At 38.6% G+C, this 27,730-nt stretch overlaps 1 protein-coding gene across 3 annotated transcripts in view; it reads right to left on the minus strand.

Moving 5' to 3' along the window:
* Positions 1–27,730, minus strand: part of LOC131434746 (uncharacterized) — a 95,864-nt gene that overhangs the window by 24,174 nt on the left and 43,960 nt on the right. For 2 of the 3 annotated variants that reach the window (XM_058601821.1, XM_058601822.1), the window contains exon 2: positions 2,868–2,981. In XM_058601821.1, coding sequence (XP_058457804.1) covers positions 2,868–2,969 — 102 coding nt within the window. In that variant the 5' untranslated portion in view covers positions 2,970–2,981. Of the gene's footprint in view, positions 1–2,867; positions 2,982–20,614; positions 20,649–20,707; positions 20,862–27,730 lie in introns of all 3 variants that reach the window. The other variant, XM_058601823.1, reaches the window with a different exon arrangement.

Below are 27,730 nucleotides of genomic sequence, written 5' to 3' on the forward strand. Positions count from 1 at the left end.
AAACTGGATTCAGAAACATAACTCTGGAATTGTATTCTGGGCCAAAATGTCGAAGCATGATTATGGACCTGATAAATGATAAAGAATTCTTTATTTGGATTCTGAATCTGGACCTGGACTCTGTACATGGATTCTAACCAAAACATCTAAGTTCCAGACCAGAATTCCGTACTAGAATTGGAACTCAGAAACTGGACCTGAATTAAGTAACTTGACCTAACATCTTAACATAGATTTGTGATCTGAGTGCAGAATATGAATTCTGAACCTAAAATTGGGAATTCGATTCAGATTTTGGATCAAAATTATTGATAGAGATTTTTTAGCTGAACCTGACTTTTGCATCTGGATTCTGGAATTTAATTTTCAACCTGATATTGGACTTTGGTTCTCCTGACTGAATTTTTGAACCTGACTCTTGACTCTTCACCTGAATTCTGAACTTGAACCTGGTTTATTGAGCGAAAATCGGATGCGAATTTTAGGCCTGCATTTTGGACTTGGGTTATAGACCTGAAGTCCTGACAGGAATACATAGGTTTTCGTGTGTTTTGGACATAAGTTCTGATATCAGGCCTAGATTCTGGGTCTGAATTCAAAATTTTAGATCTGAACCGAGAAGCAGGATTCTGGGTCTGAATTCCGAACATGAATATGAATTCTGGATCTGATCTCAGGATTTTGAACAAGATTTTGGACTCGACCTCTGAGAATAATTCTGACCATCTGGATTCTGAACGTGGACCTGATTATTTTTCTGTATTTTGTATGAATTCAATTTGGAATATAGACATGATATGAATTTCAAATGAAACATTGAAACTATTTACACTCATTCCTATTTGATCAATCCTTGGACGTAACAGCACTTGAATTTTCATCTTCTTACTTTTGTTTTCTTTCTCACAAATCTCACAAGAATTGAATGATGAACTAATCATAATTTTTGCAACTGATGAATTAGAATGGAATATTACCCACATGTCTACAAAAATTTGTTATAAATGCATTTTACTCAGGGCCTTTCTCAGAAAGTTTTTTGAAGTATCAAAGCTTACTTTTTGCGAATTATTGCCCATCTGTTAACAATTTTTAGTTTACTACCCACTGAAGATGAGCTAATGCCTACAAGTGGGCTATAATGACCAGTTTGGGAAACACTGCTTTAAAGAGTTCGAATAAATCACCAGAACTTTAATGAAGGCATGGAAAAGATTCAACTGATTGTGGAAAACTTCTTCTCAAAACTGTAGATTCAAGTGAGTTTTCGACTGTTTCAAATGATGGCACAGAAACGTCTAGTCTATGAAGGAGACTGCGGGAGCGGTGTAAAAGCTTTCAAAATGAACGATTCCGGTACCGACCAACCCCGATTACGAAGTGATCCTTATATGATACCACACCAGAGTTAAAATCTTATTCCAATTCTCGTAATAAAATTTCAAACATGCATCTTTCGATAATACCGCAACTGGAACCCGAATCCAGAAAAAAAGGATCAGTAACCAATTGATTGTAAGACCTATGTTCATGAAAATATGTAGGACCACTTTTACATTATTAACCCTGTATACGAGGAACCGAAAGTCGGGTCTGAATAAAAATAATGATATACAACCTTTCATTTGAATTAAAGTTGACTAAAATCGATTTAGCTACCCCTTAAAGAATTATTTAAAAAATTTTCATTCCTTTCCGCAACATGAATGAATATTTTACAACTCCCTTTATAAAGACAATATAATTGCTAGAATAAACAGACTTTCGATCGGAGCTCCGGAGCCCTCTGCTGTTAAATACCATTCGATGAAGCTCGACGAGATCGGAAAATGTTGAGATTTTTGAGAGTTTTAAGATTTTTCTCGGAGTTGGCTGAACCGATTTTAACAAGCTTAGGTTCGTTTGATAGTTACTATTAGAATGTTAATCAAGGTCGAAGATCAGCTGTAACTTCCGACTTCACAGATATATTGGTAAAAATAACGTTATTTTCATAACAACAAATTTAATCGCGTTTGAGAGATACTATTGGATTGTGAATCAAGTTCGAATATCCATTTGCTGTCACTTCCGGTCCCGGAGATTTAATGGTATAAGTGTCGTAAACGTATTTTTTCTCTCCATTCAATTTTCCTCAAGATAACTGAGCCGATATCTACAAACTTAGGCTCGTTTGAAAGCTACTCTAAGGTTGTGATTAAAGTTCAATGATAAAGTTGAAATCATTTCCGGTTCCGGAGATTTATTGGTATGATGGTTTTAAACAAAAACGTCGAATAACAAAACGTCGAGTGACAAAATATCCAACTACAAAAAGTCGTATGATGGAATATTGAAAGTAACAAATCGTCGAATGTATTAGAACAGAAGGTCGAATATAACCAAAAGTCGAAGAACCGGATAGTCGAGCTACCAAAAAGCCAATTACAATAAATCGTCGAACACTACAGAAGAGTGAATGATACAAGTAACGTAACCGAAATAACACATTTTTTTTATATCCGCACTTTTTTCAGAAAGGTGTTCAATCTCTAATATATTATACTTTTGGTTTCAAGAGTGTTATCGAATATAAGACTGTTTGAATGACAACATAAAGGCCTTATCACACCACTAGGTGACGTAGAGAGAGGATTTTAAGGTTTATTGAAAAAGACACACAGTAAAGTTAATTATGTTATAGTATAAAAAATATAATCAAACACAATCAGGAAAGTAGTAGTTTTTTTCAACTTTGAAGTGATCGGATAACAAATATTGTTATTATAAGAAAGCATCGGTTTGTTATGAATTGGTGGAACTAAGAAGGAAGTTGAGATTGCTGCATCTACTCGACAAAAACACCAAACAATTTTCTTAATACTTACTTTAACCGAGTGAGGGAAATATTTTTCCAGAACTTTGAGAACATTATGCAAATCCGCATCTTTTACCAGAACAAAGCTTTTTCCCTCGGAAATTACATCCATTGTTTATTTGACCTGGAAATAGTAAAATGGAATTGACTTTATACATGAATTTAAATTTATGAGAAATTCATCAACCAATCGTTTAATAGATTTAAATTTGTATTAAAGAAATAAATTGTAAGATATTGTTCCTGACTTGCCTGCTATGGAAATCTACAATACCAACGGATATTTATAGATACTGGTTCTTCTGCGGATCTACTTTTTAGAATCTATGTATTTGGGTTTTTTTAATGACTAACGAAAATGATTCAAATATAATTCAGTCGTGCTCTCATTTGGACTTAGGTCGTCAAAAGGAGCAGTCGGCAACGCAAACAAATCTATTGCGTGGTAATAAAAAAACCTCAAACGCACAGTTCTCAGAGCAAGATTATCTTCAAAGAAGATCGATTTCTTCATGCTTCTGGTCGTTTGCATTGGAGCAAAATACTACGAAAATTTTACAACAATGGGGAACATTATGCAAAATCAGCCCTTCTAATGGTTCCAAATGTTATCTGAAGAACTATTAAGATTGTTTCTTTGCAAATCGGAAACTAAAACCATCAGTGCAGTGCAAATCTAGGATAAATTGACTGGCTTTGTGCAATTTCGCAGTGCCAAATTCGCAAAAGTGTTTAGTATCGTTTATATCCAAACAGTGTTTAATATCTTAGAGAATCACACAATTTGGTCCTTCTGAATGCCAGAAATTAATACCGTACAGCCTTGATAGTTTCTTTCACTGAAATATTCAAATTCGAAATGATATAATCGACAACAATATTCTGTATGTTGTTATTAAGAACCATAATTGTATACCCAAAGAATTATGCGAAATTTTACTTCGCTATTCTGTATACGATCCGGTTTTCAACTATTTGAAGTTTGTATTAGAACTTTCTGCTGATTTGCTATAAAAATGCATAGCACCGACTCAGAGGCCATTTATTTTCAATTTGGCTGTCGTTGTGAACGTTTTTTTTTTATTCAATAATGTAATATAATTTTAGGCACACTGCTTAAGCTCTAAGATGCCAAGGGTATTTTCTAATCTTAATTAACGACTAACTTAACACTAGAATAGTATCATTAGACTATGTCATCTCGAGTTCTCGTCAATCCAGCTTTCCGCTGGCGATCGGCAGTGGTCGATGAATTGATTGTTGCTTGAGTCTTCCAGATGGCATTGGTGGGTCCGCGGGAAACACCCCCAGGCTACGGTGGCCCGCATACTGGTTTTCAACTGGAGCGGTCTTCCTTGGGCGGTGATGGTGATGTTACGGAAGAGAATGAAAAAGGGGATGTGGGAACAAAATGTCTGAAAACGACAGAGATCTAATTAGTTGCATCGAGATGGTGAAGAGACAGGGAAGGGGGAACGAAAAAGTTAGTGACAAAAAAAAGATCTTGTTAGTTCCAATGAAGATGGTGGACAGGGACGGGGATCGAGAGAATCGGGCGAAAGTTAGTGTCGAACCTGTGGGTGGAGACATTACACTTGTACATCAATGTGTTTAAGGTACTGGTATATGAGAAGCATATATAAACTATCCCGACTCGCCAACACATCCCGAACCGGAACCTCAGGCGGTCTACCTCGGGCTCTAAGGAATTCCAGTAGCTTCGACCTGGCGTAACGATACTCTACGCACGACCACACGACATGCTCGATGTCCTGATAACCGTCGCCACAGGTGCAGAGAACGCTCTCCGCGAGCCCAACACGCCAGAGATGTGCGTTGAAAGTGTAGTGATTTGACATAAGCCGCGACATAACACGAATGAAATCGCGACTCACGTTCATCCCCCTGAACCAAGGTTTCGTCGATACCTTAGGGATGATGGAATGTAGCCATCGTCCCAGTTCGCCAATGCTCCATGAAGTTTGCCAACTTTCGAGAGTTTTCTGACGAGAGATACTAAAAAATTCATTGAAGCAGATTGGTCTTTCATAAATATCACCTTCTAATGTTCCCACCTTAGCCAATGAGTCTGCCTTTTCATTGCCCGGAATGGAACAATGCGAAGGGACCCAGACTAACGATATTGAATATGACCGTTCAGATAAAGTTTGCAAGTGTTCCCGTATTTACTTTCCTGGCTACCGGGGATACTTTCCTGGCTTCATTGCCCGGAGAGCTTCTATTGAGCTTAGACTGTCCGTGACAATGAAGTACTGGTCTTTGGGCAAGGTTTCAATGATCTCGAGGGTGTACTGAATAGCACCTAATTCTGCGACGTAAACTGAAGCCGGATCACTGAGTTTGTACGAAGCGGTGATGTTCTGATTGAAGATGCCAAAGCCTGTGGACCTGTCGATGTTTGATCCATCAGTGTAAAACACGTTTTCACAGTTGACTGTTCTAAATTTATTATAAAATATATTAGGGGCCTCTCGAGGGCGTACGTGTTCCAAGAATCTCTTCTCTCATGGATATGTCGAAAAACACAGTAGAATCAGAAGTATCCAAGAAATGAGCACGGTTGGAAACAAACGAAGAAGGATTAATATTCTGAGCCATGTAATCAAAATACAAGGACATAAACCGGGTCTGAGAATTGAGCTCGACAAGCCTTTCGAAGTTTTCAATCACCATCGGATTCAAGATGTCGCATCGGATTAGCAATCGATATGAGAGGTCCCAGAATCGGGTTTTCAACGGTAAGACGCCCGAGAGCACTTCGAGACTCATCGTATGAGTCGATTGCATGCAACCTAGGGCAATACGCAAACAACGATACTGAATTCTTTCCAGTTTATTGAAATGGGTGTTCGCGGCGGATCGGAAGCAGAAGCATCCATATTCCATTACGGACAATATCGTTGTTTGGTACAGCCTGATCAGGTCTCCTGGGTGGGCACCCCACCAAGTTCCGGTTATTGTACGAAGAAAATTGATTCTCTGTTGGCATTTTTGTTTCAGATACCTAATGTGACATCCCCAGGTGCCTTTGGAGTCGAACCAGACCCCGAGATATTTGAACGTGAAGACCTCAGCTATGTTTTCACCACCTAGTTGAAGCTGTTGTTGTGCTGGTTCTCGCTTTCTTGAAAATAAAACGAGCTCAGTTTTCTCCGTGGAGAACTCGATACCCATTTGAAGAGCCCATGTCGACAAGTTGTCGAGGGTATCTTGCAATGGTCCTTGGAGATCGGCAGCTTTGGGTCCTATAATAGACACAACGCTGTCGTCGGCAAGTTGTCTTAGCGTGCAAGATGTGTTGATACATTGATCAATGCTGTTTACGTGAAAGTTGTATAAGGGGCTGTCCATAAAAGACGTCACGCTTTTTTGACGATTTTTGACTCCCCATCCCCCCTTTGTCACAAATTGTCACAGAAGCAAAGACCCCCCACCCCCTCTATGTCACATGTCACGAATTCAAAATAAATAAAATTCATTTAATACCCACTCAATATGTATGACAAACCATACAAATATGAGGGAAAAATCAATTTATTACATGCTGTCATTAGATTAAAAAATATCCCTAAAACTACAAAATCATCGGAATTATTTTATTAACAAAAGTATTTGGTTGGAATTGATGAAACATTTAAATCATCTGTTTTATTCCTTCTAGGGTTACACAGATATATTATTGTTTTAGGTAAAGAATAATATTTCCTTAGTGTAGCATACAGGGCTGAGAAAATAAAGACCAAAACCTCATCAAAACAAGATCACTGCCGGAGAATCTTTTCATGATCAGTTCATCAGTGGATTTTAAATCACATCAATCAAAATCGGTACGGATCTTCCGTCACACAAAACTGGTAGTGATTTTGAGCTAAAATGATTCTTGATTTATGTAAGTTCAATCATTGGATGATTCGATAAGCTTTGATGTTGGTGGAGGAAAATCACATATGATCAAAATAAGACATGACATGATCTACGTCTGAAATCGTTGATCTCCCGCCCTTTTTCAAATGGAGTACAATTGAATAAACTGCATCAGAATCATAGAGGAGAAATTCTTATGATATACTATTATCAATGCTAGAAAATCAAATTACTGAAAAAATTGTCAGTGCATATCTTAAGTTAAACCGTTTGAAGGCATCTTTTTATTTTTTTCTCATATTAGGCAAAATTTATTAATTTCGCTAATTTACTCGCTCCTCCGTGCACTTTGGCGATCACAACAGAAATGATTTCCTGCATCACTCATTTCCAAATTTACAAGAAGAAGCTTCTACATAAAAAAATACACGTTTTCCTATAGAATGTAAACGTTTATTGTGGAGATTTTTTCAGGAAATAGTGCAAAGCAGTAATATAACTAGGTATTTCAAAAATGCGCTCATTGAAAATATTGGACGTCACATTCCAAAAACCTCTCCCCCTCCCCACTGTCACAAAAGGTCACGTTTTATGAAACACCCCCCTCCCTCTTGCGGCGTGACGTCTTTTATGGACAGCCCCTAAGAGGGGACTTAAGCATGAGCCCTGAGGAAGACTGAAATCATGTAACTGAATCGTATTGTCGACAAATCACCATGCGCGAAATACATGTATTTCTCGGACAATAGACTATACAAAAATTTAATCAAAATTGGTGAAAGACCATGCTGATGCAACTTCTCAGATAGGATTTTTATGGAAACTGAATCAAAAGCCCCCTTGATGTCTAGGAAAACTGACGCAATTTGTTCTTTACGAGCAAATGCCATTTGAATTTCGGTTGAGAGGCAACGCAAGACAATCGTTCGTTCCTTTGCCCCTGCGGAAGCCGAATTGTGTATCTGGAAGTAAGCCATCAGTTTCGACCCAATTGTCTAGACGAAACAGAATCATTTTCTCGAACAATTTCCGGATACAGGAAATCGGCATAGCAATCGGCCGATATGAATTGTGATCGGAGGCTGGTTCCCCTGGTTTTTGAATGGCGATAACTCTTACTTGTCTCCAGTCATGTGGGACAATATTATCCTCAAGAAACCTATTGAATAAACTCAATAAGCGCCTTTTGGCAGAGTCAGGCAAATTTTTCAACAAGTTGAATTTGATTTTGTCTAACCCCGGAGCTTTATTGTTACACGATGAAAGCGCAAGTGAGAACTGTACCATCGAAAAAGGTGTTTCGTTTCTGTTTGAAGAGGCGACGCGCATGATCGTCTGTTCCGGAACAGAATCGGGACATACTTTTTTAGCGAAATCGAATATCCAGCGGTTAAAATATTCCTCGCTTTCATTCGTGGTGTTTTCGTTGCGCATTCGTCGGGCTGTGTTCCAAAGAGTGCTCATTGATGTTTCTTTCGATAATCCGTCTACGAATCGACGCCAATAACCGGTTTTCTTCGCTTTAATCATGCTTTTCATTTTTGTGTTCAATGCCGCGTAGTTTCTAAAATTATCTGTTTTTCCTGAACTCGATAAATGATGAAGCTCTCTCCGCGTTTAATTCTGAGCACTCTTTGTCCCACCACGGGTTGGGAGAACGGATGTTAGTTTTCGCGCCGGGTACAGGTTTCGTCTGAGCTTGAGTCGCTGTGTCGAGAATCAAGCCAGCCAAAAACGTGTACTCTTCCTCCGGAGGAAGTTCTTGTGTTGTTTCTAGTTTCTCCGATATCGAATTTGTGTAGCATTTCCAATCAATATTTCGTGTGAGGTCATACGAAACATTGATTGTCTCCGATGGTCTTAATCCGTAGGCGATTGAAATCACGAGAGGTAGATGATCACTACCGTGGGGATCAGGGATCACCTTCCACGTGCAGTCCAACCGTAGCTATGTCGAGCAAAGGGATAAATCTAGCGCACTTGGTCTTGCTGGTGGTGCAGGAATTCGTGTCATTTCTCCCGTATTCAAGATTGTCATATTGAAGTTGTCGCAAATATCATGGATCATAGTTGATCTGTTATCGTCGAGAAGACAGCTCCATCCCGTACCGTGTGAGTTAAAGTCTCCTAAAACCAACGTCGATGCAGGAAGGAGCTCAATGGTATCACTGAGCCCCTGATACCCAACCGAGGCTCTTGGGGGAATGTAGATGGCAGCAATGCAAAGGTCCTTGCCTTTGATTGTAACATGACATGCGACAACTTCAATACCTGGTACCGATGGGAGGTTAATGCGATAGAAAGAATAGCGCTTTTTGATCCCTAAAAGTACTCTTACGATCATCTCGATTCAGACGAATAATGTTAAAATCGTGGAAGTTTAAGGTTATTTCAGAAGTTAGCCAAGTTTCACATAATGCAAATGCGTCACATTTCATATTATTCACTAGAAATTTGAATGAATCCATTTTTGGAATGATACTTCTACAATTCCACTGTATAACAGTGATTGTATCCGTGACCTCGGTGGGTGACTTAGCCATCGAAGAATACGATCGCTGAAAAAAGGGGCCATTTTGCAGTCAACTGCTTCAAGAATGTTTTAACTGTAGGAATAAAAGCCATTAATAGACTTTTAAGAGGTTCTAAAATATTGAAGGCAGTCATGATCCAGTCCACGATATCGGAGAATTTAACAAACCCAGTATCTGGTAAATTCTCTCACTGATCTTTAGGGACTTTCGGGGGTTTTGAAGTCCCTGGAAGTGATGGAAATTCTTGCTCGGAATTTAATTTCCCAAGCCCTGGAGCTTTTTTCTCCGGTTTTTTGCATCACTTCCAGTTGTTTTAATTTTTTGAGACCCACCAGAAGATACCTTCGAACCCTTACTAGGGTGCTTACTAGAAGATTTATTTCTTCTCTTTCTGAAGCTATGAGGAACCGCCGAAGATGTACCTTCAAGGGGATCAACATTTCAGCAAAGGAATGCTTCGAATGTTGCTTAAGTTTGTCTTTGCGCAGTTTGTACGCGGGGCATGCCGAGAGGTCATGCGGTCCCTCCTTACAGTAGAGACACTTTTCAATGTCTCCGCCGCAGGAGTTATCCGCATGACTTCCTCCACATTTGATATAACGGGATTTATTGCAACAATGGGATGCTGTATGTCCCAATTGTTTGCTATTAGTGCAGTTCATGACCCGCGGCACAAAAAGGAGAACAGGTAAACGTCACTCGATACGAGTCTGATGGGATGTAGGACTTAGTCCCATCCTTAGCGATCGATACTGAGCGCAATTGCTTGCAGTTCAGTATCTTAACATTCTTGAATAAGGGGTTTTTAAAACCGCCTGCCCCATGCTTAAGAATGTCCTCGAAAGTCAGACTCGGATCGGTGATCACGCCGTCTATCTCGACTTCGCGAGCTGGAATGTAAACGCGATACTCCCGCGTGAAGAGCTCACATTGAACGATCTCGTTAGCCTGTTTTGCACTGGCTAACAAGACCCGAAGCTTGTCTGGGCGTACTTTTTCAATCTTTTGTATTGTAGAATATCGCGAGGTCTGGTCTTTAGATAATCTAAGGATGTTCAATTTTTTTCCGTTTGCTTTGGTCCAGATGTAAACCATCCAAGCAAGCCCATCGGGATAATTTTTTATACGTATCGGATTATTGCTACCAGATGACTCCATCTGCAGGGAGGTCAGGCATTGCTGAGCCTTTTGACATGCACGGAAAAGTGTCCGTTCTTGAGTAAAAAGCACTTTTTTCTGTCTCTCTCTCTCTGCACTGTCCAACGAAACGTTTCTCTTTTTATCACTATATATATTTATCACTGTTTCTAATGTATATGTAAACGATATATACGCAGCGCTCAGCTGGCGCTGGCTAACGGTACCACATCACGCAGTGCTGCTTTACACAAGATCACAGTCGGCCTTAAGAACGGATTAATTCGAATTATCACTCGACCGCACTGATGCAGACAATAGAATACGCAATGACCTTGATAACGGAATAAAACAATTCACCACCCGATTGGAAAGACACGAGTTTGTGTCCGATCAGCCCGATAGTTACAGTGAAACTGTCGTTGTGAACGTATTTGGTTTTAAATAACTATTTATTGGAATATGAATTAAAATTAAATTATTAAGATTTAAATTGGGTGTTTAGTCACAAGTGGTGACTTTTCAGCCCTATTATATATATGATTTGGTTATTACCATGAGGACATTATTTGCTTCCGCAATTCTGAGATTTTTGTGTAGGGAAAATTCTAAACCTACTTGTATTGTGTAATGGGGAAAAGGAACTTATATACTAACTTACTAACTAATACAGAGAGCGAATCGATTCAATTGAAGATTGCATCGATTTTTGTCGGAATTTGCTTATAATATTATGTGACATTACATCTAATGGTTCTATATTTGTGAGTCTGTGTAACTCATTTGTACTAAACCAGGGAGGACGCTTCAAAATCATTTTCAGAATTTTATTCTGAATCCTTTGAAGCGTTTTCTTCCTGGTGGAACAACAACTTGACCAAATTGGTACTGCATAAAGCATGGCTGGTCTGAAAATTTGTTTATAAATTAACAACTTGTTTTTTAGACAGAGCTTAGAATTTCTGTTTATAAGAGGATATAAACATTTAATATATTTATTACACTTGGCCTGGATTCCTTCAATTTGATCCTTGAAAGTTTTTTGTCATACGTTAAACCTAAGTATTTAGCTTGATCAGACCATGTCAATTCCAAGCCATTCAATTTGAGAATGTGATTATTGTTTGGTTTATGAAAAGAAGCTCTTGGCTTATGAGGAAAGATAATTAATTGCGTTTTTGCTGCATTTGGTTTAATTTTCCATTTTGACAGATATTCGCTGAAAATATTTAAACTTCTTTGTAGGCGACTGCAGATCACTCTTAGATTTCTACCTGTGGCTAACAGACTTGTGTCGTCATAGAATAGCGATTGCTGACAACCAACGGGTAGATTTGGAAGATCAAAAGTGAAAATATTATAGAAGATTGGAGCTACGCTCGAACCCTGCGGAACACCGGCTCGTACGGGTAGCAATTCAGATTTTTAATTCTGATAGCTAACCTGAAGAGTACGATCAGTTAAATAATTTTGAATCATTTTGATCAAATAAATAGGAAACTGGAAATCAGACATTTTTGCTATTAAACCTTTGTGCCAAACACTGTCGAATGCTTTTTCTATGTCTAGAAGAGCAACTCCGGTGGATAACCCAGAAGATTTATTTGCTTTTATCATGTTCGTTACTCTGACAAGTTGATGAGTAGTTGAATGTTCATGACGAAATCCAAACTGTTCTGGTAAAAAAATGAATTCTCATTTATATGAGACATCATTCTCAACAAGATAATTTTTTCAAAAAGTTTACTGATAGAAGAAAGTAAGCTAATTGGTCGATAACTTGATGTTTCTGCTGGATTTTTATCAGGTTTCAGGATAGGAATTACTTTGGCGTTTTTCCATCTTTTTGGGAAGTAAGCTAATGAAAAACACTTGTTGAAAATTTTAACCAGGAGTCTCAAGGCAACATCGGGAAAATTTTTAATAAGAATATTAAAAATTCCATCACTACCAGGAGCTTTCATGTTTTTGAGTTTCCTAATAATTGATTTAATTTCGTCAAAATTCGTCTCAATAATGTCATCGTGTGATAACACTTGGGTTGAAATATGCTCATATTTCAGTGAGACTTCATTTTCAATAGGACTCACAACGTTCAAATTAAAATTGTGTACACTCTCAAACTTCTGAGCAAGTTTTTGTGCTTTTTCACCGTTTGTAAGAAGTATTTGATTTCCTTCCTTGAGAGCAGGAATTTTTTTCTGAGGTTTCTTAAGATCCTTGGAAAGTTTCCAGAAAGGTTTAGAATATGGTTTAATTTGTTCAACTTCATTAGCGAAATTTTCATTTCGCAAAAGAGTAAATCTATGTTTAATTTCCTTTTGTAAATCCTTAACTATGTTTTCCATAGCAGGATCACGAGAACGTTGATATTGTCGTCGACGAACATTCTTCAACCGAATGAGCAGTTGAAGATTGTCATTGATGATAGGAGAATTTAATTTAGTTTGAGCTTTGGGAATTGAAAGATTTCTAGCTTCCATAATATAATGATTAAAATTATCAATTGCTGTGTCGATGTCCGCAGAATTTTCTAAAATAGTTTCATGATCCACATAATTTTCAATGTGAGATTTGTGATCCATCCAATTAGCTCTATGATAGTTGAATATAGAACTAATTGGATTAATTATAGCTCCGTTGGAAAATCTGAATGTTACAGGAAGATGATCTGAGTCAAAGTCAGCATGTGTAATCGGTTCACTACAAATGCAACTTTGATCCGTTAGAACCAGATCAATTGTAGACGGGTTTTTCACGGAAGAGAAACAAGTAGGATTACTGGGATGAAGAACTGTGAAGTAACCAGCTGAGAGTTGATTATGAAGTATTTTACCATTACTGTTTTTTTGCCTACAATTCCACTGGACATGCTTAGCATTTAAGTCCCCTATTACGAAAACTTTCGATCGATATCTTGTGAGTTTTTACAAATCGCCTTTAAAGAAATTTAATTGTTCGCCGGTGCATTTGAATGGCAAATATGCTCCAGCGATGAAATAAATTCCATGAATGGTTTCAACTTCGATTCCCAAGCTTTCAATAACTTTAGTATTGAAAGAAGGTAAAATTCGATGTTTAATTTGCCGTTGGACAAAAATGGCAACTCCACCACCCATTCCAGTAAACCTGTCAAATCGATGAACCACATAATGTGGATTACTTTTCAATTTGACATTTGGTTTAAGAAAAGTTTCTGTCACAATGGCAATATGGATTTTGTGAACTTCGAGAAAATTATAAAATTCATCTTCACTCGATTTCAAAGATCGAGCATTCCAATTTGAAATATTCAAATAATTATTTAACATCACTGTTAAATTTCAAATTCATTATAATATTATTTGCAAATTTCCATCCGATTTGAAATGCTTTAAAAAGTGATGAAGTCGAATTCATTTGGATGATCATTTGAAAAAGTTGATCTTGTAGGTAGATCATTTTATTTTCAGTTATATCGTCTAAATCGACTTCGTTTAAAGAAGCGAATGGCATTGAAGGAATATTTGTAGGTAGACTGCCATTAGAAGAAGATGATTTGGCCGGTCTACCTATTAATAAATTGTTTTCGTTAGAAGATGGACTGCAAGGCGGTCCTGTGTTTTGAGGCAGGCGTACCTGTTTTACCTTTTTTTATATATATAAAAAATAGGTATAGAATTCGCTCAAAATTTAGAATATTTTTCCGAGGCCCGGAGGGCCGAATGGCATATACCAATCGATTCAGCTCGACGAACTGAGCAAATGTCTGTGTGTGTGTGTGTGTGTATGTGTGTGTGTATGTGTGTGTGTATGTGTGTGTGTCTGTATGTGTGTTGTCAACTAAGAGGTCGAGATCTCAGAGATGGCTGGACCGATTTTGATCAAACTAGTCGCAAATGAAAGGTCTCCCCGTCACCCAAAACGCTATTGAATGGTTTTGAGATCGGATGTTTACTTTTTGAGTTATACGAAGTTTTATGTTAATATTTTCAGTTTTTTGACAGTATCTGTCACAATTGACATTGAAAACAAAATATGTTTTCAGACTTAGATTCCGCACGGTAATACCTATCCAACAAGCCATAGATTGTTAAAATCCGTCCATTTTTAACGGAGATATGGAAATTTTTGTGTAAACGACTTTTCCCCCTATTCTAGCAGTAGGAGTTTTGAGCGCTGTATGGCAAAGAAATGCTTGGGAGCAACGGAAAACACGATTTTCTATACTGTTACATACAATTGTTTCTAAGTACCAAATAGACTGTGTACAGCATCCTTTTTCATGACATTTAGCCTCGGGCCGATTTTAGCACGGTTCGTTTTTGGCAACATGATCGTTCGAATATGACATATATAAACCAGATGATGGCAGATTTTTTTAAATTATATTGTTTTAAACTACTTACAGCAAAAAATGCTGGAGGAATATAACATCCATATACCATTCGAATCAGTTCGTCGAGATCAGCAAATGCGTGTGTGACAAATAATTTCACTCAATTTTCTCGGAAAATTTCTTTTCTACAAATTCAGATTCATACGAAAAGTCGTATGCTCCCAAACAAAGTTTCTGAATTATGTTTGGTTCCGACCTCTGGTTCCGGAGCTACAGGATGATATGTGAAACGAAATAAAAATTGAGTAACTCATTTTTCGCGTAGATGGTTGAACCGATCTAAGATTCAAATGAAATCTAAGAATCATCTAAGATTCAAATGAAAAGTTTCAAGATTCTATAAAACATCTTGCTCTTCAGTCAGATCCAACTTCCGGTTTAGGAGATACAGGGTGATTAGTATGAAAATGTCCATTTCACATAAATTAATCAGGTTTATCGTTTTAGCAGATTTGGATAGTAGATAAAAGAAAATTAACTTTTTTCAGTTTTAGTGGTATTCAGCTTTCGATTCAGAAGGCACCTAAAAATTTAATTCGTGCTATGATTTCTCAAAGATGTCTTCTCTGATTTTCAAATATTTTGAAACAAATGTAAACTATACTGCTACTCAGGTGAATTTATCTGACTTCGGCCATACCGATTTTGGAATTCCGGTTCCAGTATAAAATCGTTTCTCAAAGCTCAATAATTTCCTCAAAAAAAGCCTAATCAAATTTCAGAAACAAAATTTAAAATTAAAATAAACTTTTATGCAAAATTAATTAATTTTATTCTATTATGACTTCCGATTCTCGAATCACATGATGATGAATTTTTAAATTTCAAACCGATATAGAAGATGACAATCCCGAAAAGCTTCAAAGTTGGACTTAAAACTTTTGTAATTTATTCGTCAAGTCAATTCATGACCATACGAATCGGTTTGGGTTATGCTGGTTCCTGAATACCGCTCTGGAAGTACCTTAAATTACCGTAAACTCTAAAGTGGAGCTTACATATCATGGCATGTTTAATCGATTATCACACTTTTAGATTCAAATTCGATCCGATTTGCAGTTTCGACATTACAGAGTAATGAGTGATTAAAATCTCAAATTATCGCTTAAAACGACGGTCATTCAAATAATGTCATGAACACTTAAACACCGAAGAATGTTCATGCAAAAAATACATGCGGATTGATAAAAAAGGTATCATCTCACTGCTAGGTGGATTAAACACGTTTTTTTGTTTTAAATTCGAAGAAATAGGTGCCTTAGAAGAATTAGGCGTGGCATTTGTAACGGTTTTTTGATTTTCAGGTATGTTCTGTAAATTTAAGGTCGTTGATTTGACTTGTTGTCTAAGCGAACGAGCGTTTAAAATTTTTTCCCTGACAGGACATTTCAAATAATTGGATTTATGATTTCCATTGCAATTTGAACATGAAAATTTATCAGTGGTTTCATTCATTGGACAAACGTCTTTCGAATGCGATTTACCACAATTCAAACACCGTATATCCATATGACAATTTTTGGTTCCATGACCGAAGCCTTGGCAACGACGACATTGCGTTAAGTTTGCAATACGATTATGCCGTTTATAATGTTCCCAATGAATTTTAATGTGGGAAATGAAACGTACTTTTTCTAAAGTTTTCAAATTGTTTACATCACTTCGATTGAAGTGTATTAGGTAAAATTCATGGGAAATTCCAGAGCGTGGTTTAGAAGTACCATTCGCTCTTTTTTTCATAAGTATTTCTTGGGAAGGGGCAAAACCAAGCAATTCTTTTATTTCATTTTTAATTTCATCAATACTTTGATCATTTGATAAGCCTTTCAAGACAGCCATGAAAGGTCTGTCTGATTTTATATCATATGAATAAAATTTATGAAGTTTCTCGGACAAATATCGAAAAAGTCGTTCGTAATCTTCCAATCCATCAACCAAGACTCGACATTCTCCTCTTCGTCCGATTTGAAATGAGACTTTTACTTCCGGGAGAAAAGTAGAAAGCTCAGTACGGAATGCTTTGAAGTCGGAAATCATCACCGTCACTGGTGGCATAGATTGTTGTTTCTTCCCAGAACGACAAGTGTCCATTTTGGGAATTTTTGAAGAATTTTCTTCTATGTCGCTACAATCGGATTCAGGAAGAATCTCGTAAATATTGGTAGGCGGCATAGGATCTACGGAAGGGAAATCAGTCCTTTTTTACATTCAGATTCTATAAGATCGTGAATGTTAAAGCTTGCTTCATTTAGAATTGGAACAAACTTTTGCTCATATTGTGGCGCTCCTGGTGGACGGATTTGGAAGCTCTTGGCGCCCACGTGTCGGGAATTTTGTCAGCTTCACGTATGATTTTTGACATTCCGAAAATCGATTGCACTTTGTAAACAATCAACATGGAAGCCAAAGAAGGAAAAAAAATTGTGCACAGTTATTTGGAAAATCCATTGTGGTCTGCATCTAGGCTAGCTAAACAGCTGAAATTGCCCAGAAATACCGTATGGCGCGTTATCAAACGGTATAAGAAAACATTGACAACGATTCGGAAGCCTCAAGCCGATCGTCGGAGTCGAACTGACGACCGGAAATTGCGTGGTAAGATTTTGAAGACGATTAAGAGAAATCCTAATCTGTCGGACCGTGATTTCTCCAGAAAATTCGGTGCTGCCCATAGTACCGTGAGGAGAACTAGACTCCGGGAAGGAATCAAGTCGTATCGAGCTAGCAAACAGCCAAATCGGACCATGAAACAGAATAGTGTGGTCAAAATTCGTGCTCGGAAACTATATGACCAGGTGCTGACCAAGTTCAACGGGTGTCTTCTGATGGACGATGAAACCTGTGTCAAGGCTGACTTCGGTCAAATCCCAGGTCAAAAATTTTACTTGGCAACGGCTCGGGGGGATGTTCCAGCCAAATTTAAATTTGTTTTTGCCGACAAATTTGCAAGAAAATTTATGATTTGGCCGGGCATTTGCAGCTGCGGCAAAAAACGAAAGTTTTTGTTACAAATAAGACAATGACATCGGAACTATACCAAAAAGAGTGTCTCCAAAAACGAATTTTGCCGTTCATTCGATCCCACGACCATCCTGTAATGTTTTGGCCAGATTTGGCAAGCTGTCATTACAGCAAAGCCGTTTAAGAATGGTATGCAGAGAAAGTGGTTCAGTTTGTTCCGAAAACCCTTAACCCACTCAACTGCCCCCAGTTCCGCCCTATTGAGAAATACTGGGCAATCATGAAGAGGAGACTCAAGGCAAAGGGAAACGTTGTCAAAGAATAAGATAGCTAAAACGATGGACGAAGAAGGTGTGCGCCGCCTACTGAGCCGTGTTACAGGAAAAATTCGAGAATTCCTTCAAAACCGTGACGAATAATTTTATCCGTATTTTTTCATAAAAGTATGAAGAAAACGCTACATTTGTATAAAAAAAGATCTTGAATACAATAATAAATAACTGAAATACAGGCAATTGTCTTTGTTCCAATTCTAAATGAAGCAAGCTTTATTAGAAAAATGTTGAATAACGGATTGTGGTTTATTCCGTATTGAATTATTTTTAGCCTTAGGCTTGTTGCCTTTCCGATTGGACGCAGGCATTTTTGAAATGAATGGAATTTTGAATTTTGAATAATAGTTCTTTGAATAGCTAGCCTTTAAAAAGGCTGATTAATTTCTTAGTCACTCTAATATCACTCTTTGTATAACTTAGTCACTCTAATATCACTTCTCTTAGCCTTGGCTGACTAATTGTTAGTCTTTTAAAAGACTGTTAGTGATTCAGGTAGCCTTGAAAAAGACTGAAGCCTTGAATCAATGAAACTCTAGGTGACCAGAAAAAATTTCCAGGAGCCAAGAGCTATATGCGTGCGGTGCGAACGACTGTTCAACACCGACTCATTGTGAACGTGTTGATTATAGCGCGATCAAGGCATCTCCAAACGAAATATTAAACGGAAAGCAGGAGACTCACACAGAACACATATCAGTATCCCATCCGGAGACAACAGATTAACCTGTAAAGAGATGACGGAATAGATTCGAACTCAACTCGTCACTCTTCATCACGAACGCCTTCATAAAAGGTTCTTTTCAGAACCACCATTATTTCATCATAAAGAACTATACTAGTTATTTCGTAGTTTTTAGTTGTATGTCATAATATTTAATGTAATTAATCTGTACTTTAGTTTAGGTGTACCGTTTCAAATTCTAGTAGTGAAAAAAGGGAAAGCTTATACTGTTAACACAATCGATAGTTGAATGATTGATATTCGGAAATATAAAGAAAGACTGTCAGTTTTATTCGTATTCACGACATCCAGTTATGTCTCTGGCATTACACATCCGTACTTTTTTGCTTAAGCTAAATTTTCTTAAAGATTACTGAACCGATAACAAGCTTAGGCTCGTTAAAAAGCAACTCTTGGGATGAATATCTAGTTCTATGTTCTAATTTGCTGTCACTTGCGGCTTAGAAGATACAACAATACGAGTAATGGCTTTGTCTTTTTTCGAAGTAGATCAAATTTTGCATGGTAGTGTATTTCTAAGTTCCATTCCTAGTTCTTAAGTGCTAAACTTAGTTAGAAGGCTAGTTTTTGTTTATTGTATTAGGTTTATGATAATATATCTATCTGTTACTGTTGCCTGTTGTTTTTCGAATATGAAGAGGTTTTATGCCTGATGGGGTGCGAGACTATAAGACTATAACTACATTGGGCTTTTCTCTGCTCATCATTGAAATAAGGCTCAAGGGTGTACGGAGTAAGGATCAGAACTGACGAGATGCTGCAAGTGTTTGATAAAGGAGCACAGGCGGTCGGAACGTAGCTCACAAGTTCTACGTGACAAGAGCGAAGTGAAAGCCCTGCAAATCAAGATGACACTTGCAGCCGAAGCGGACCATGTCAAAAACGCAAGTCAAATAACAAAATCTTTCAAGAAGAAACCGGATCGGTCGAACTAGGTACACTGACCTAGTCCCTGAATACTTACTTCACTTACTTACCCGACTTGCCTAACAGCTATAGTCCTGGGGTGTCCTTTGCTGTATCAAGTATACGTCTCCACATAACTCAGTCCATGGCTGCTCGTCGCCAGCCACTCAAGGCACGGATGCTTCTGCGATCACCCTGCACTTGATCGATCCACCTTGCTGGCTGCGCTCCTCTTCTTCTTCTAATGAGCGTTTTGTAGATGGTCAATTTCGTGCGGTGGCGTACTTTTTTCGATCGAAGGGTTTTCCTGAGTCCAAAGTACGCACGATTCCCTGCCAAAATACGTCTCTGAATTTCTCTACTGGTGTCATTATCGGCGGTCACCAGTGAGCCCAAATACACGAACTCGTCAACCATTTCGATATCGTCACCGTCTATCAATATTCGTGGTGGGAGGCGTAGTGTTTCTTCTCTAGAGCTTCTTCCTCTCATGTATTTTGTTTTTGACGCATTTATAGTCAGTCCGATACGCCTATACACTTTATTTATTTAGCTGAGTCTCGGCAAAAAAATGCCGAGATTCGCACAGCTGAGGAATCATCTCGGCAAAAATTAAAATTACTGAACTTCTCGGCACCCTCAAATTTGACAAACGTCAAATATTGCCGAAATCGCCAGCAGAAGATTTAATGTTTGTTCAGTTAAACTTTCACTGGGTATTCAGTAACGCAATGAAAAAAAAGAAAAACGAAAAAATTAATTACTGAATCATCAGTCATTAAAAAGTTAACCGATTAATTTAGTTCGTGATTTGTCAACATTATAAACAGGCCGTTTGAGATCAAAAATTCATTTTATTTACACTTAAAGGAGACTTACAAATTGTTTTCCAGTAGTGCTAAAAGGCCTCTACCTGAAAACAAGTGGCATAAAATATTTTGAAAAAAATGTCGGAAGGCTCGCATTCAATACCGAGTACTGTATAAGCCATGCAAAGATCATTGAATGCTCCCGGTCCCGCGAGAATTACTACATCTTTCCAGATTAGAGAGCAGTCTCCTTCGCCAAATTCCTCAGATATCACTACTAATAGCGACGCTTCCGGATGCGGCCACTTTGAGTCGAGCTGGAAATATGAAAATAAAAATAGGTTTTTATATATTGAGTTAACTTCCAAAAATTCCATGATAACTTCACGCTAATAGAAATAAGCAATACAAGTTGCTTTCTATATAAAAAAGAATGTGTTGCAATCGTACTTACGTACTTATTTCACCATAAAATAACCGCGCAATGCGAAGCGAAAATGTAACGCGGCAAGAAATGACAGCTGGCGTGCTGAATTTCGGCAAAAGCTAGCGCATATTCCGAAATCTCGGCAAACGTAACTGCTGATGTCGGCATATCTGTTGTTTACTGATAAATTCAGCAAGCAATTATGCCAAATTTCGGCAAAATGAAGCATTTTACCGAAGTATCAGTGAATGCGTTTAACGAAGTTCAGAAACATGCGTATTGATTACTGAGTAATCAGCAAAGTTTCGGCATTTTATTATGCTGAGCTCAAGAAATGGTTTTAAGTGTGTAGCTTCAGCTTTCAGTCCGATGTAGGTTTCCGTCATCTTCTCAAGGTTACGTCTCACAATATCAATATCGTCAGCGAAGCCAAAAAGTTGTACGGACTTTTGGAAGATATTGCCACTCGTGTCGATCCTCGCTCTTCGAATCACTCCTTCCAAGGCAATATTGAACAAGATACAAGACAGTCCATAACCTTGCCGTAGTCCTCTTCGAGATTCGAAGAGACTCGAGAGCGTCCCAGATACTCGGACGTAGCACATCACTCTATCTCTCTGGGGAATGGTGTCTAGCGAGCGTGCTTTCGTACGGCTCTGCAGGTGATAAGCTGAGAAATTGAATGGAGCAAATGTTGTTTGTTCGAACGGGTCATGAAGCTTAACCGGGTCATTGATTTAAGCACATTTTTACATTATTTCTCCGATCAGCAAACAAATCGATTTTGCACACGAAAAAATTCACACATTTTACTTTTGGCTATATAAAAAAAGAATTTATAGCCAACTGAAACGAAATACCACATCACGATTACCATTTTACAACTTTAGTGAACGGAACAACATCACGTCACTACCACTCCTCTAAACGAAATGAGACAAAGTGATTGAGCTCTGTAATCTCCAGCCTTAAATCTGAAAAATAGACAAATTATTTGTTATACACTATCTAGGATTCTAAGGCTAATTTTAGAAAGTTAGAACCTTCAGTTACTAACATATCATCATCGAGTGCGTTCAAGACGTATTCATAATAGTATTTATAGCAAAAGTTTGTTTTTGTTAACTTCCGCTTTCGTTCAGAATTAAAGTTTTCTGTTAACGACGAGCGCTACCGGTGATTTGTTTGCTTTGTTTGATGCATGCTATTAGATAATGCTCAATAAACGTCGCACGTCCACAAGTGCAAAGTGTTTACGAACAGCCTAAATGAAAAATTTCTACACTGATACATATCAACGGATTTCTTCTTTCTCCACGGATCTACTTCACAGAACTTATGTATTTTGGTTTATTTTAACAAAACCAAAGATGCAAAGCAAAGCTGCTAAATAGAAATTTAGGTTGTCTCCCATTTGTTAAAACTGTTGTTTTTCAATGTAACAAAATCTTTGATCTGTGTCTCAGATTCTGTACGGCAATTACATTTGAAAAGCCAGTGGTTTTATGAAAAAATATAAAGTTGTGTACGAGACACGACCGAACATGATTACATTAAAATTGTAATTCTAAAACTCTCTAATCAACAGTCTTAAATTTCATTCCGTAAAAAACATTCAACCGAAAAGGTTGGGTCTAGTAGCATACATTTTAATAACGGTGGTTGGTTTACACGCGTTAAATACGACGGTTAAACTACAAGTAGAGTCCTGTTTTCATCAACCGTTAAACGTATAGTCGTGCTGCATAAGAGAGCCCTAGTGCTGGGCCAAGCTGGTGAAGGAAACAACAAAGGATGTTTCCCAAGTTCTACCCAGGCCACAAGAGCTGAGCAAGAGAGTGCCAAGGCACATCGAAGAGGTGCGGAGGCACATCGAAGAGGTGCGAGGGCACATCGAAGAGGTGTGAAGGCACATCGAAGAGGTGCGAAGGCACATCGGTACAGAAGCATATCGGTGCAGAGCACAAGGAAGAACGAGACAAGACAACTCGATCTTTCCTCTGCCATGCAACACGCATACCGGTGACCTGACCTAGTGACATAGTGCTTCCTTGACAAGCAGTAGCATCATATAGCATCGTACTCTATCGCCACAGTGAGCTTCAGCGTTGTATCAACATCCAGGTACAGTCGGTATTGAATAGTCGTACGCACCGCACGCGTATAGCTCTAGGCCCCAGGAATTTTTTTCTGGTTACCTGGCCTTTTCAAGACTACCTGAATCATTAACAGTCTTTTTAAAGACTAACAATTAGTCAGCCTTTCTCAAGGCTATACAAAGAGTGATATTCTTATTTAATCAGTCTTTATCAAGACTAAGAAATTAATCAGTTTTTTTTAAGGCTAGCTATTCAAAGAACTATTCTTCGAACTAATCAGTCTTTATTGAGACTACCACAAAATTAAAAAAATGAAAAAAATGTAAACGCTCGTTCGCTTAGACAACAAGTCAAATCAACGACATTAAATTTACAGAACATTCCTGAAAATCAAAAAACCGTAACAAATGCCACGCCTAATTCTTCTACACTTCTTTCTTCGAATTTAGAACAAAATACAGGTACGCTTTCCAATTCGTCTTCTAACGAATACAATTTATTGACAGGTAGATCGACTTCGAATAAATTCGACTTCATCACTTTTCGAAGCATTTCAAATCGGATGACAATTTGCAAATAATATTATAATTAATTTAAAATTTAACAGTATTATTTGAATATTTTAAATTGGAATTGGAATAGAGTGAAGATGAATTTTATAATTTTCTCAAAGTTCACAAAATTCATATTGCCATTGTAACAGAAACTTTTCTTAGACCAAATGTCAGATTGAAAAGTAATCCACATTATGTGGATCATCGATTTGACAGGTTTACTGGAATGGGTGGTGGAGTTGCCATTTTTGTCCAACGGCAAATTAAACATCGAATTTTACCTTCTTTCAATACTAAAGTTATTGAAAGCTTGGGAATCGAAGTTGAAACCATTCATGGAATTTATTTCATCGCTGGATCATATTTGCCATTCCAATGCATCGGCGAACAATTGAATTTCTTTAAAGGCGATTTGCAAAAACTCACAAGATATCGACCGATTTTTTTTTGTAATAAGGGACTTAAATGCTAAGCATGTCCAGTGGAATTGTAGGCAAAACAACAGTAATGGTAAAATACTTCATAATCAACTCTCAGCTGGTTACTTCACAGTTCTTCATCTCAGTAATCCGACTTGTTTCTCTTCCATGACAAACCCGTCAACGATTGATCTGGTTCTAACAGATCAAAGTCACATTTGTAGTGAACCGATTACACATGCTGACTTTGACTCAGATCATCTTTCTGTAACATTCAGACATTCCAACGAAGCTATAATTAATCAAATTAGTTCTATATTCAACTATCATAGAACTAATTGGTTGGATTACAGATCTGACATTGAAAATCATGTGGATCATGAAACTATTTTAGAAAATTCTGCGGACATCGACACAGCAATTGATAATTTGAATTATTACATTATCGTAGCTAGAAATCTTTCAGTTCCCTAAGCTCAAATTAAATTAAATTCTCCTATCATCCATGACAACCTTCAACTGCTCATTCGGTTGAAGAATGTTCGTCAACGACACTATCAACGTTCTCGTGATCCTGCTATGAAAAACATAGTTAAGGATTTACCAAAAGAAATTAAACATAGATTTAAACTTTTGCGAAATGAAAAGTTCTTATTCTAAACCTTTCTGGAAACTTTCTAAGGTTCTTAAGAAACCTCAGAAACCAATTCCTGCTCTCAAAAAAGGAAATCAAATACTTCTTACAAATGGCGAAAAAGCACAAAAACTTGCTCAGCAGTTGTGAGTCCTATTGAATATGAAGTCTCACTGAAATATGATCATATTTCAACTCAATTGTTATTACAGGATGACATTATTGAGACGAATTTTGATTAAATTAAGTCAATTATTAGGAAACTTAAAAACATAAATGCTCCTGATAATGATGGAATTTTTAATATTCTTATTAAAAATCTTCCCGATCTTGCATTCAGACTTTTGGTTAAAATTTTCAACAATGGTTTTTATTAGCTTACTTCACAAAAAGATGGAAAAACGCTAAAGTAATTTCTATCCTCAAACCTGATAAAAACCCAGCAGAAACATCAAATTATCGACCAATTAGCTTACTTTCTTCTATAACTTCTATATCTTCATATAAATGAGAATTCTTTTTTTTACCAAAACAGTTTGGATTTCGTCATGAGTATTCAACTACTCATCAACTTGTCAGAGTAACGAACATGATAAAAGCAAATAAATCTTCTGGGTTATCTACTGGAGTTGCTCTTCAAAACATAGAAAAAGCATTCGACAGTGTTTGGCACAAAGGTTTAATAGCAAAAATGTCTGATTTCCAGTTTCCTATTCATTTGATCAAAATGATTCAAAATTATTTAACTGATCGTACTCTTCAGGTTAGCTATCAGAATTGTAAATCTGAATTGCTACTCGTACGAGCAGGTGTTCCGTAGGGTTCGAGCGTAGCTCTTACTTACCTTACCTAACAGCTATAGGCCTGGGGTGTCTTTTGCTGTATCAAGCATACCTATCCACATAACTCGGTCCATGGCTGCTCGTCGCCAGTCACTCAAGGCACGGATGCTTCTGAGATCACTCACCACTTGTTCGATCCACCTTGCTCGCTGCGCTCCTCTTCTTCTTGTACCAGTCGGATTAGATTCATGAACCATTTTCACTGGGCTGTCGTCCGACATCCTTATGACATGCCCAGCCCATCGTAGACGTCCGATTTTAACTGTTCGTACGATGGGTGGTTCTCCTAGCAGCTGTTGCAATTCGTGATTCATACGCCGTCTTCCATCTGCACTCCGCCATAGATGGTTCTCAGTACCTTTCTTTCGAAAACACTGAGGGCGCGTTGGTCCTCAGCCAGCATAGTCCAGGTCTCGTGGCCATAGAGAACAACCGGTCTAATGAGCGTTTTGTAGATGGTCAATTTCGTGCGGTTGCATACTTTTCTCGATCGGACGATTTTTCCAAGTCCAAAGTACGCACGATTCCCTGCCTAAATACGTCTATGAATTTCTCTGCTGGTGTCATTATCGGCGGTCACCAGTGAGCCCAAATACACGAACTCGTCAACCATTTCGATATCGTCACCGTCTATCAATATTCGTGGTGGGAGGCGTAGTGTTTCTTTTCTAGAGCCTCGTGCATTATCTATTCGTGTTCGTATTCTCGATCGATTGTGTCGTATGTCGCTCTGAAGTCAATGAATAGATGAGTACTTGTCTTATCGCAAATATGTGATCCGTAGTGGCGCGGGCTCCAGCAAATCCCGCTTGATACGGCCCTACGAATTCCTTAGCTATTGGTGATAGACGACGGCAAAGGATTTGGGAGAGTACCTTGTAGGCGGCGTTCAGCAATGTAATTGCGCGGTAATTGTAACAGTCGAGCTTATCGCCCTTTTTGTAGACGGGACATACCACTCCATCCATCCATTCCTGTGGTAGAATCTCCTCCTCCCAAATCCTAGAAATCATCCAGTGCAGCGCTCTAGCCAGTGCCTCTCCTCCATGTTTGAGCAGCTCGCCTGGCAACTGGTCATTGACGCGGCTTTGTTGTTCCTCAGCTTGCCAATCTCCTCACTTATCTCCGACAGATCAGGGGCTGGAAATCTGTCGTCGGCTGAGCTTGCACCCAGATTGATTCCTGTACCGTTCTCTGTATCTTGTGCTTCGCCAATCAGATGCTCGTCATAGTACTGCTTCCACCTGTCGATCACCTCACGTTCGTTCGTGAGAAGGTTACCACTGGTATCTCTGCACATTTCGGCCTGTGACGTGTAGCCTCTACGTGAGCGGTTCACCTTCTCATAGAACTTTCGTGTGTCATTTGCGCGGTACGGCTGTTCCATCGCTTCGCGATCTTGGTCTTCCTGGTGGCGCTTTTTCTTCCGGAAAACCTTGTTCTGTCTGTTCCGCGCCTGTCTATATCGTTTCTCGTTCGCTCTAGTGCGGTGTTGCAGCATCCTCGCCCTTGCTGCATTCTTCCCTTCAGCCAACTGCTGACATTCGCCGTCAAACCAGTCATTTCCTCGATTCGATAACCTCGTACCTAGAATGGTTGCAGCAGTGCTACTCACGGCGGACCTTATGTTCCTCCAGCCGTCTTCAAGAGTCGCCGCGCCAATCTGCTCTTCCGTTGGTAGCACTAGCTCCAGTTGTTGCGCGTATTCCTCTGCAGTACTAATGCTACGTAGCTGCTCGAGATTGAGTCCCGGCGTTCCTGTGCGACGAGTATTGTCCAACAAAGTTCTGCAGTGCTACGACATCGAAGCCGCGGATTTGAAGCTCATTATGCAGCATTCGGTCGTACCCTGGGAAGCCAAGCGATTTGCAGTTCCATGTGCCAAGTTTCCAATCGTAGTCCTTATTTCGTCGCGTAGGTCTTTGCCGATTATTCCGAGTAGTATTTATAGTAGTACCAACCTCCTGTCTCACCGGAGGGCCATCGTGTCAGCACTGTTCAGAGTCCCACACTGACACAAGGACGGTAATCAGCCGCTCCTAACGTGGAGAACAGACGCTCGGGTAGGCTCGCTCTCTGTGAAGAGAAGGCAAGCCCTCCCTTCCCTGTCAGCATACGACCAAGGTCCCACCGGGGTTGGTTATCCGATCTTTCCTATGGTTACTCGTACCCCAGCCGGCACCGCGGGGAGGTAGGGATAGGAGTTACTGG

This window comes from Malaya genurostris, chromosome 3, assembly GCF_030247185.1.
Source record: "Malaya genurostris strain Urasoe2022 chromosome 3, Malgen_1.1, whole genome shotgun sequence".
NCBI lineage: Eukaryota > Metazoa > Arthropoda > Insecta > Diptera > Culicidae > Malaya > Malaya genurostris.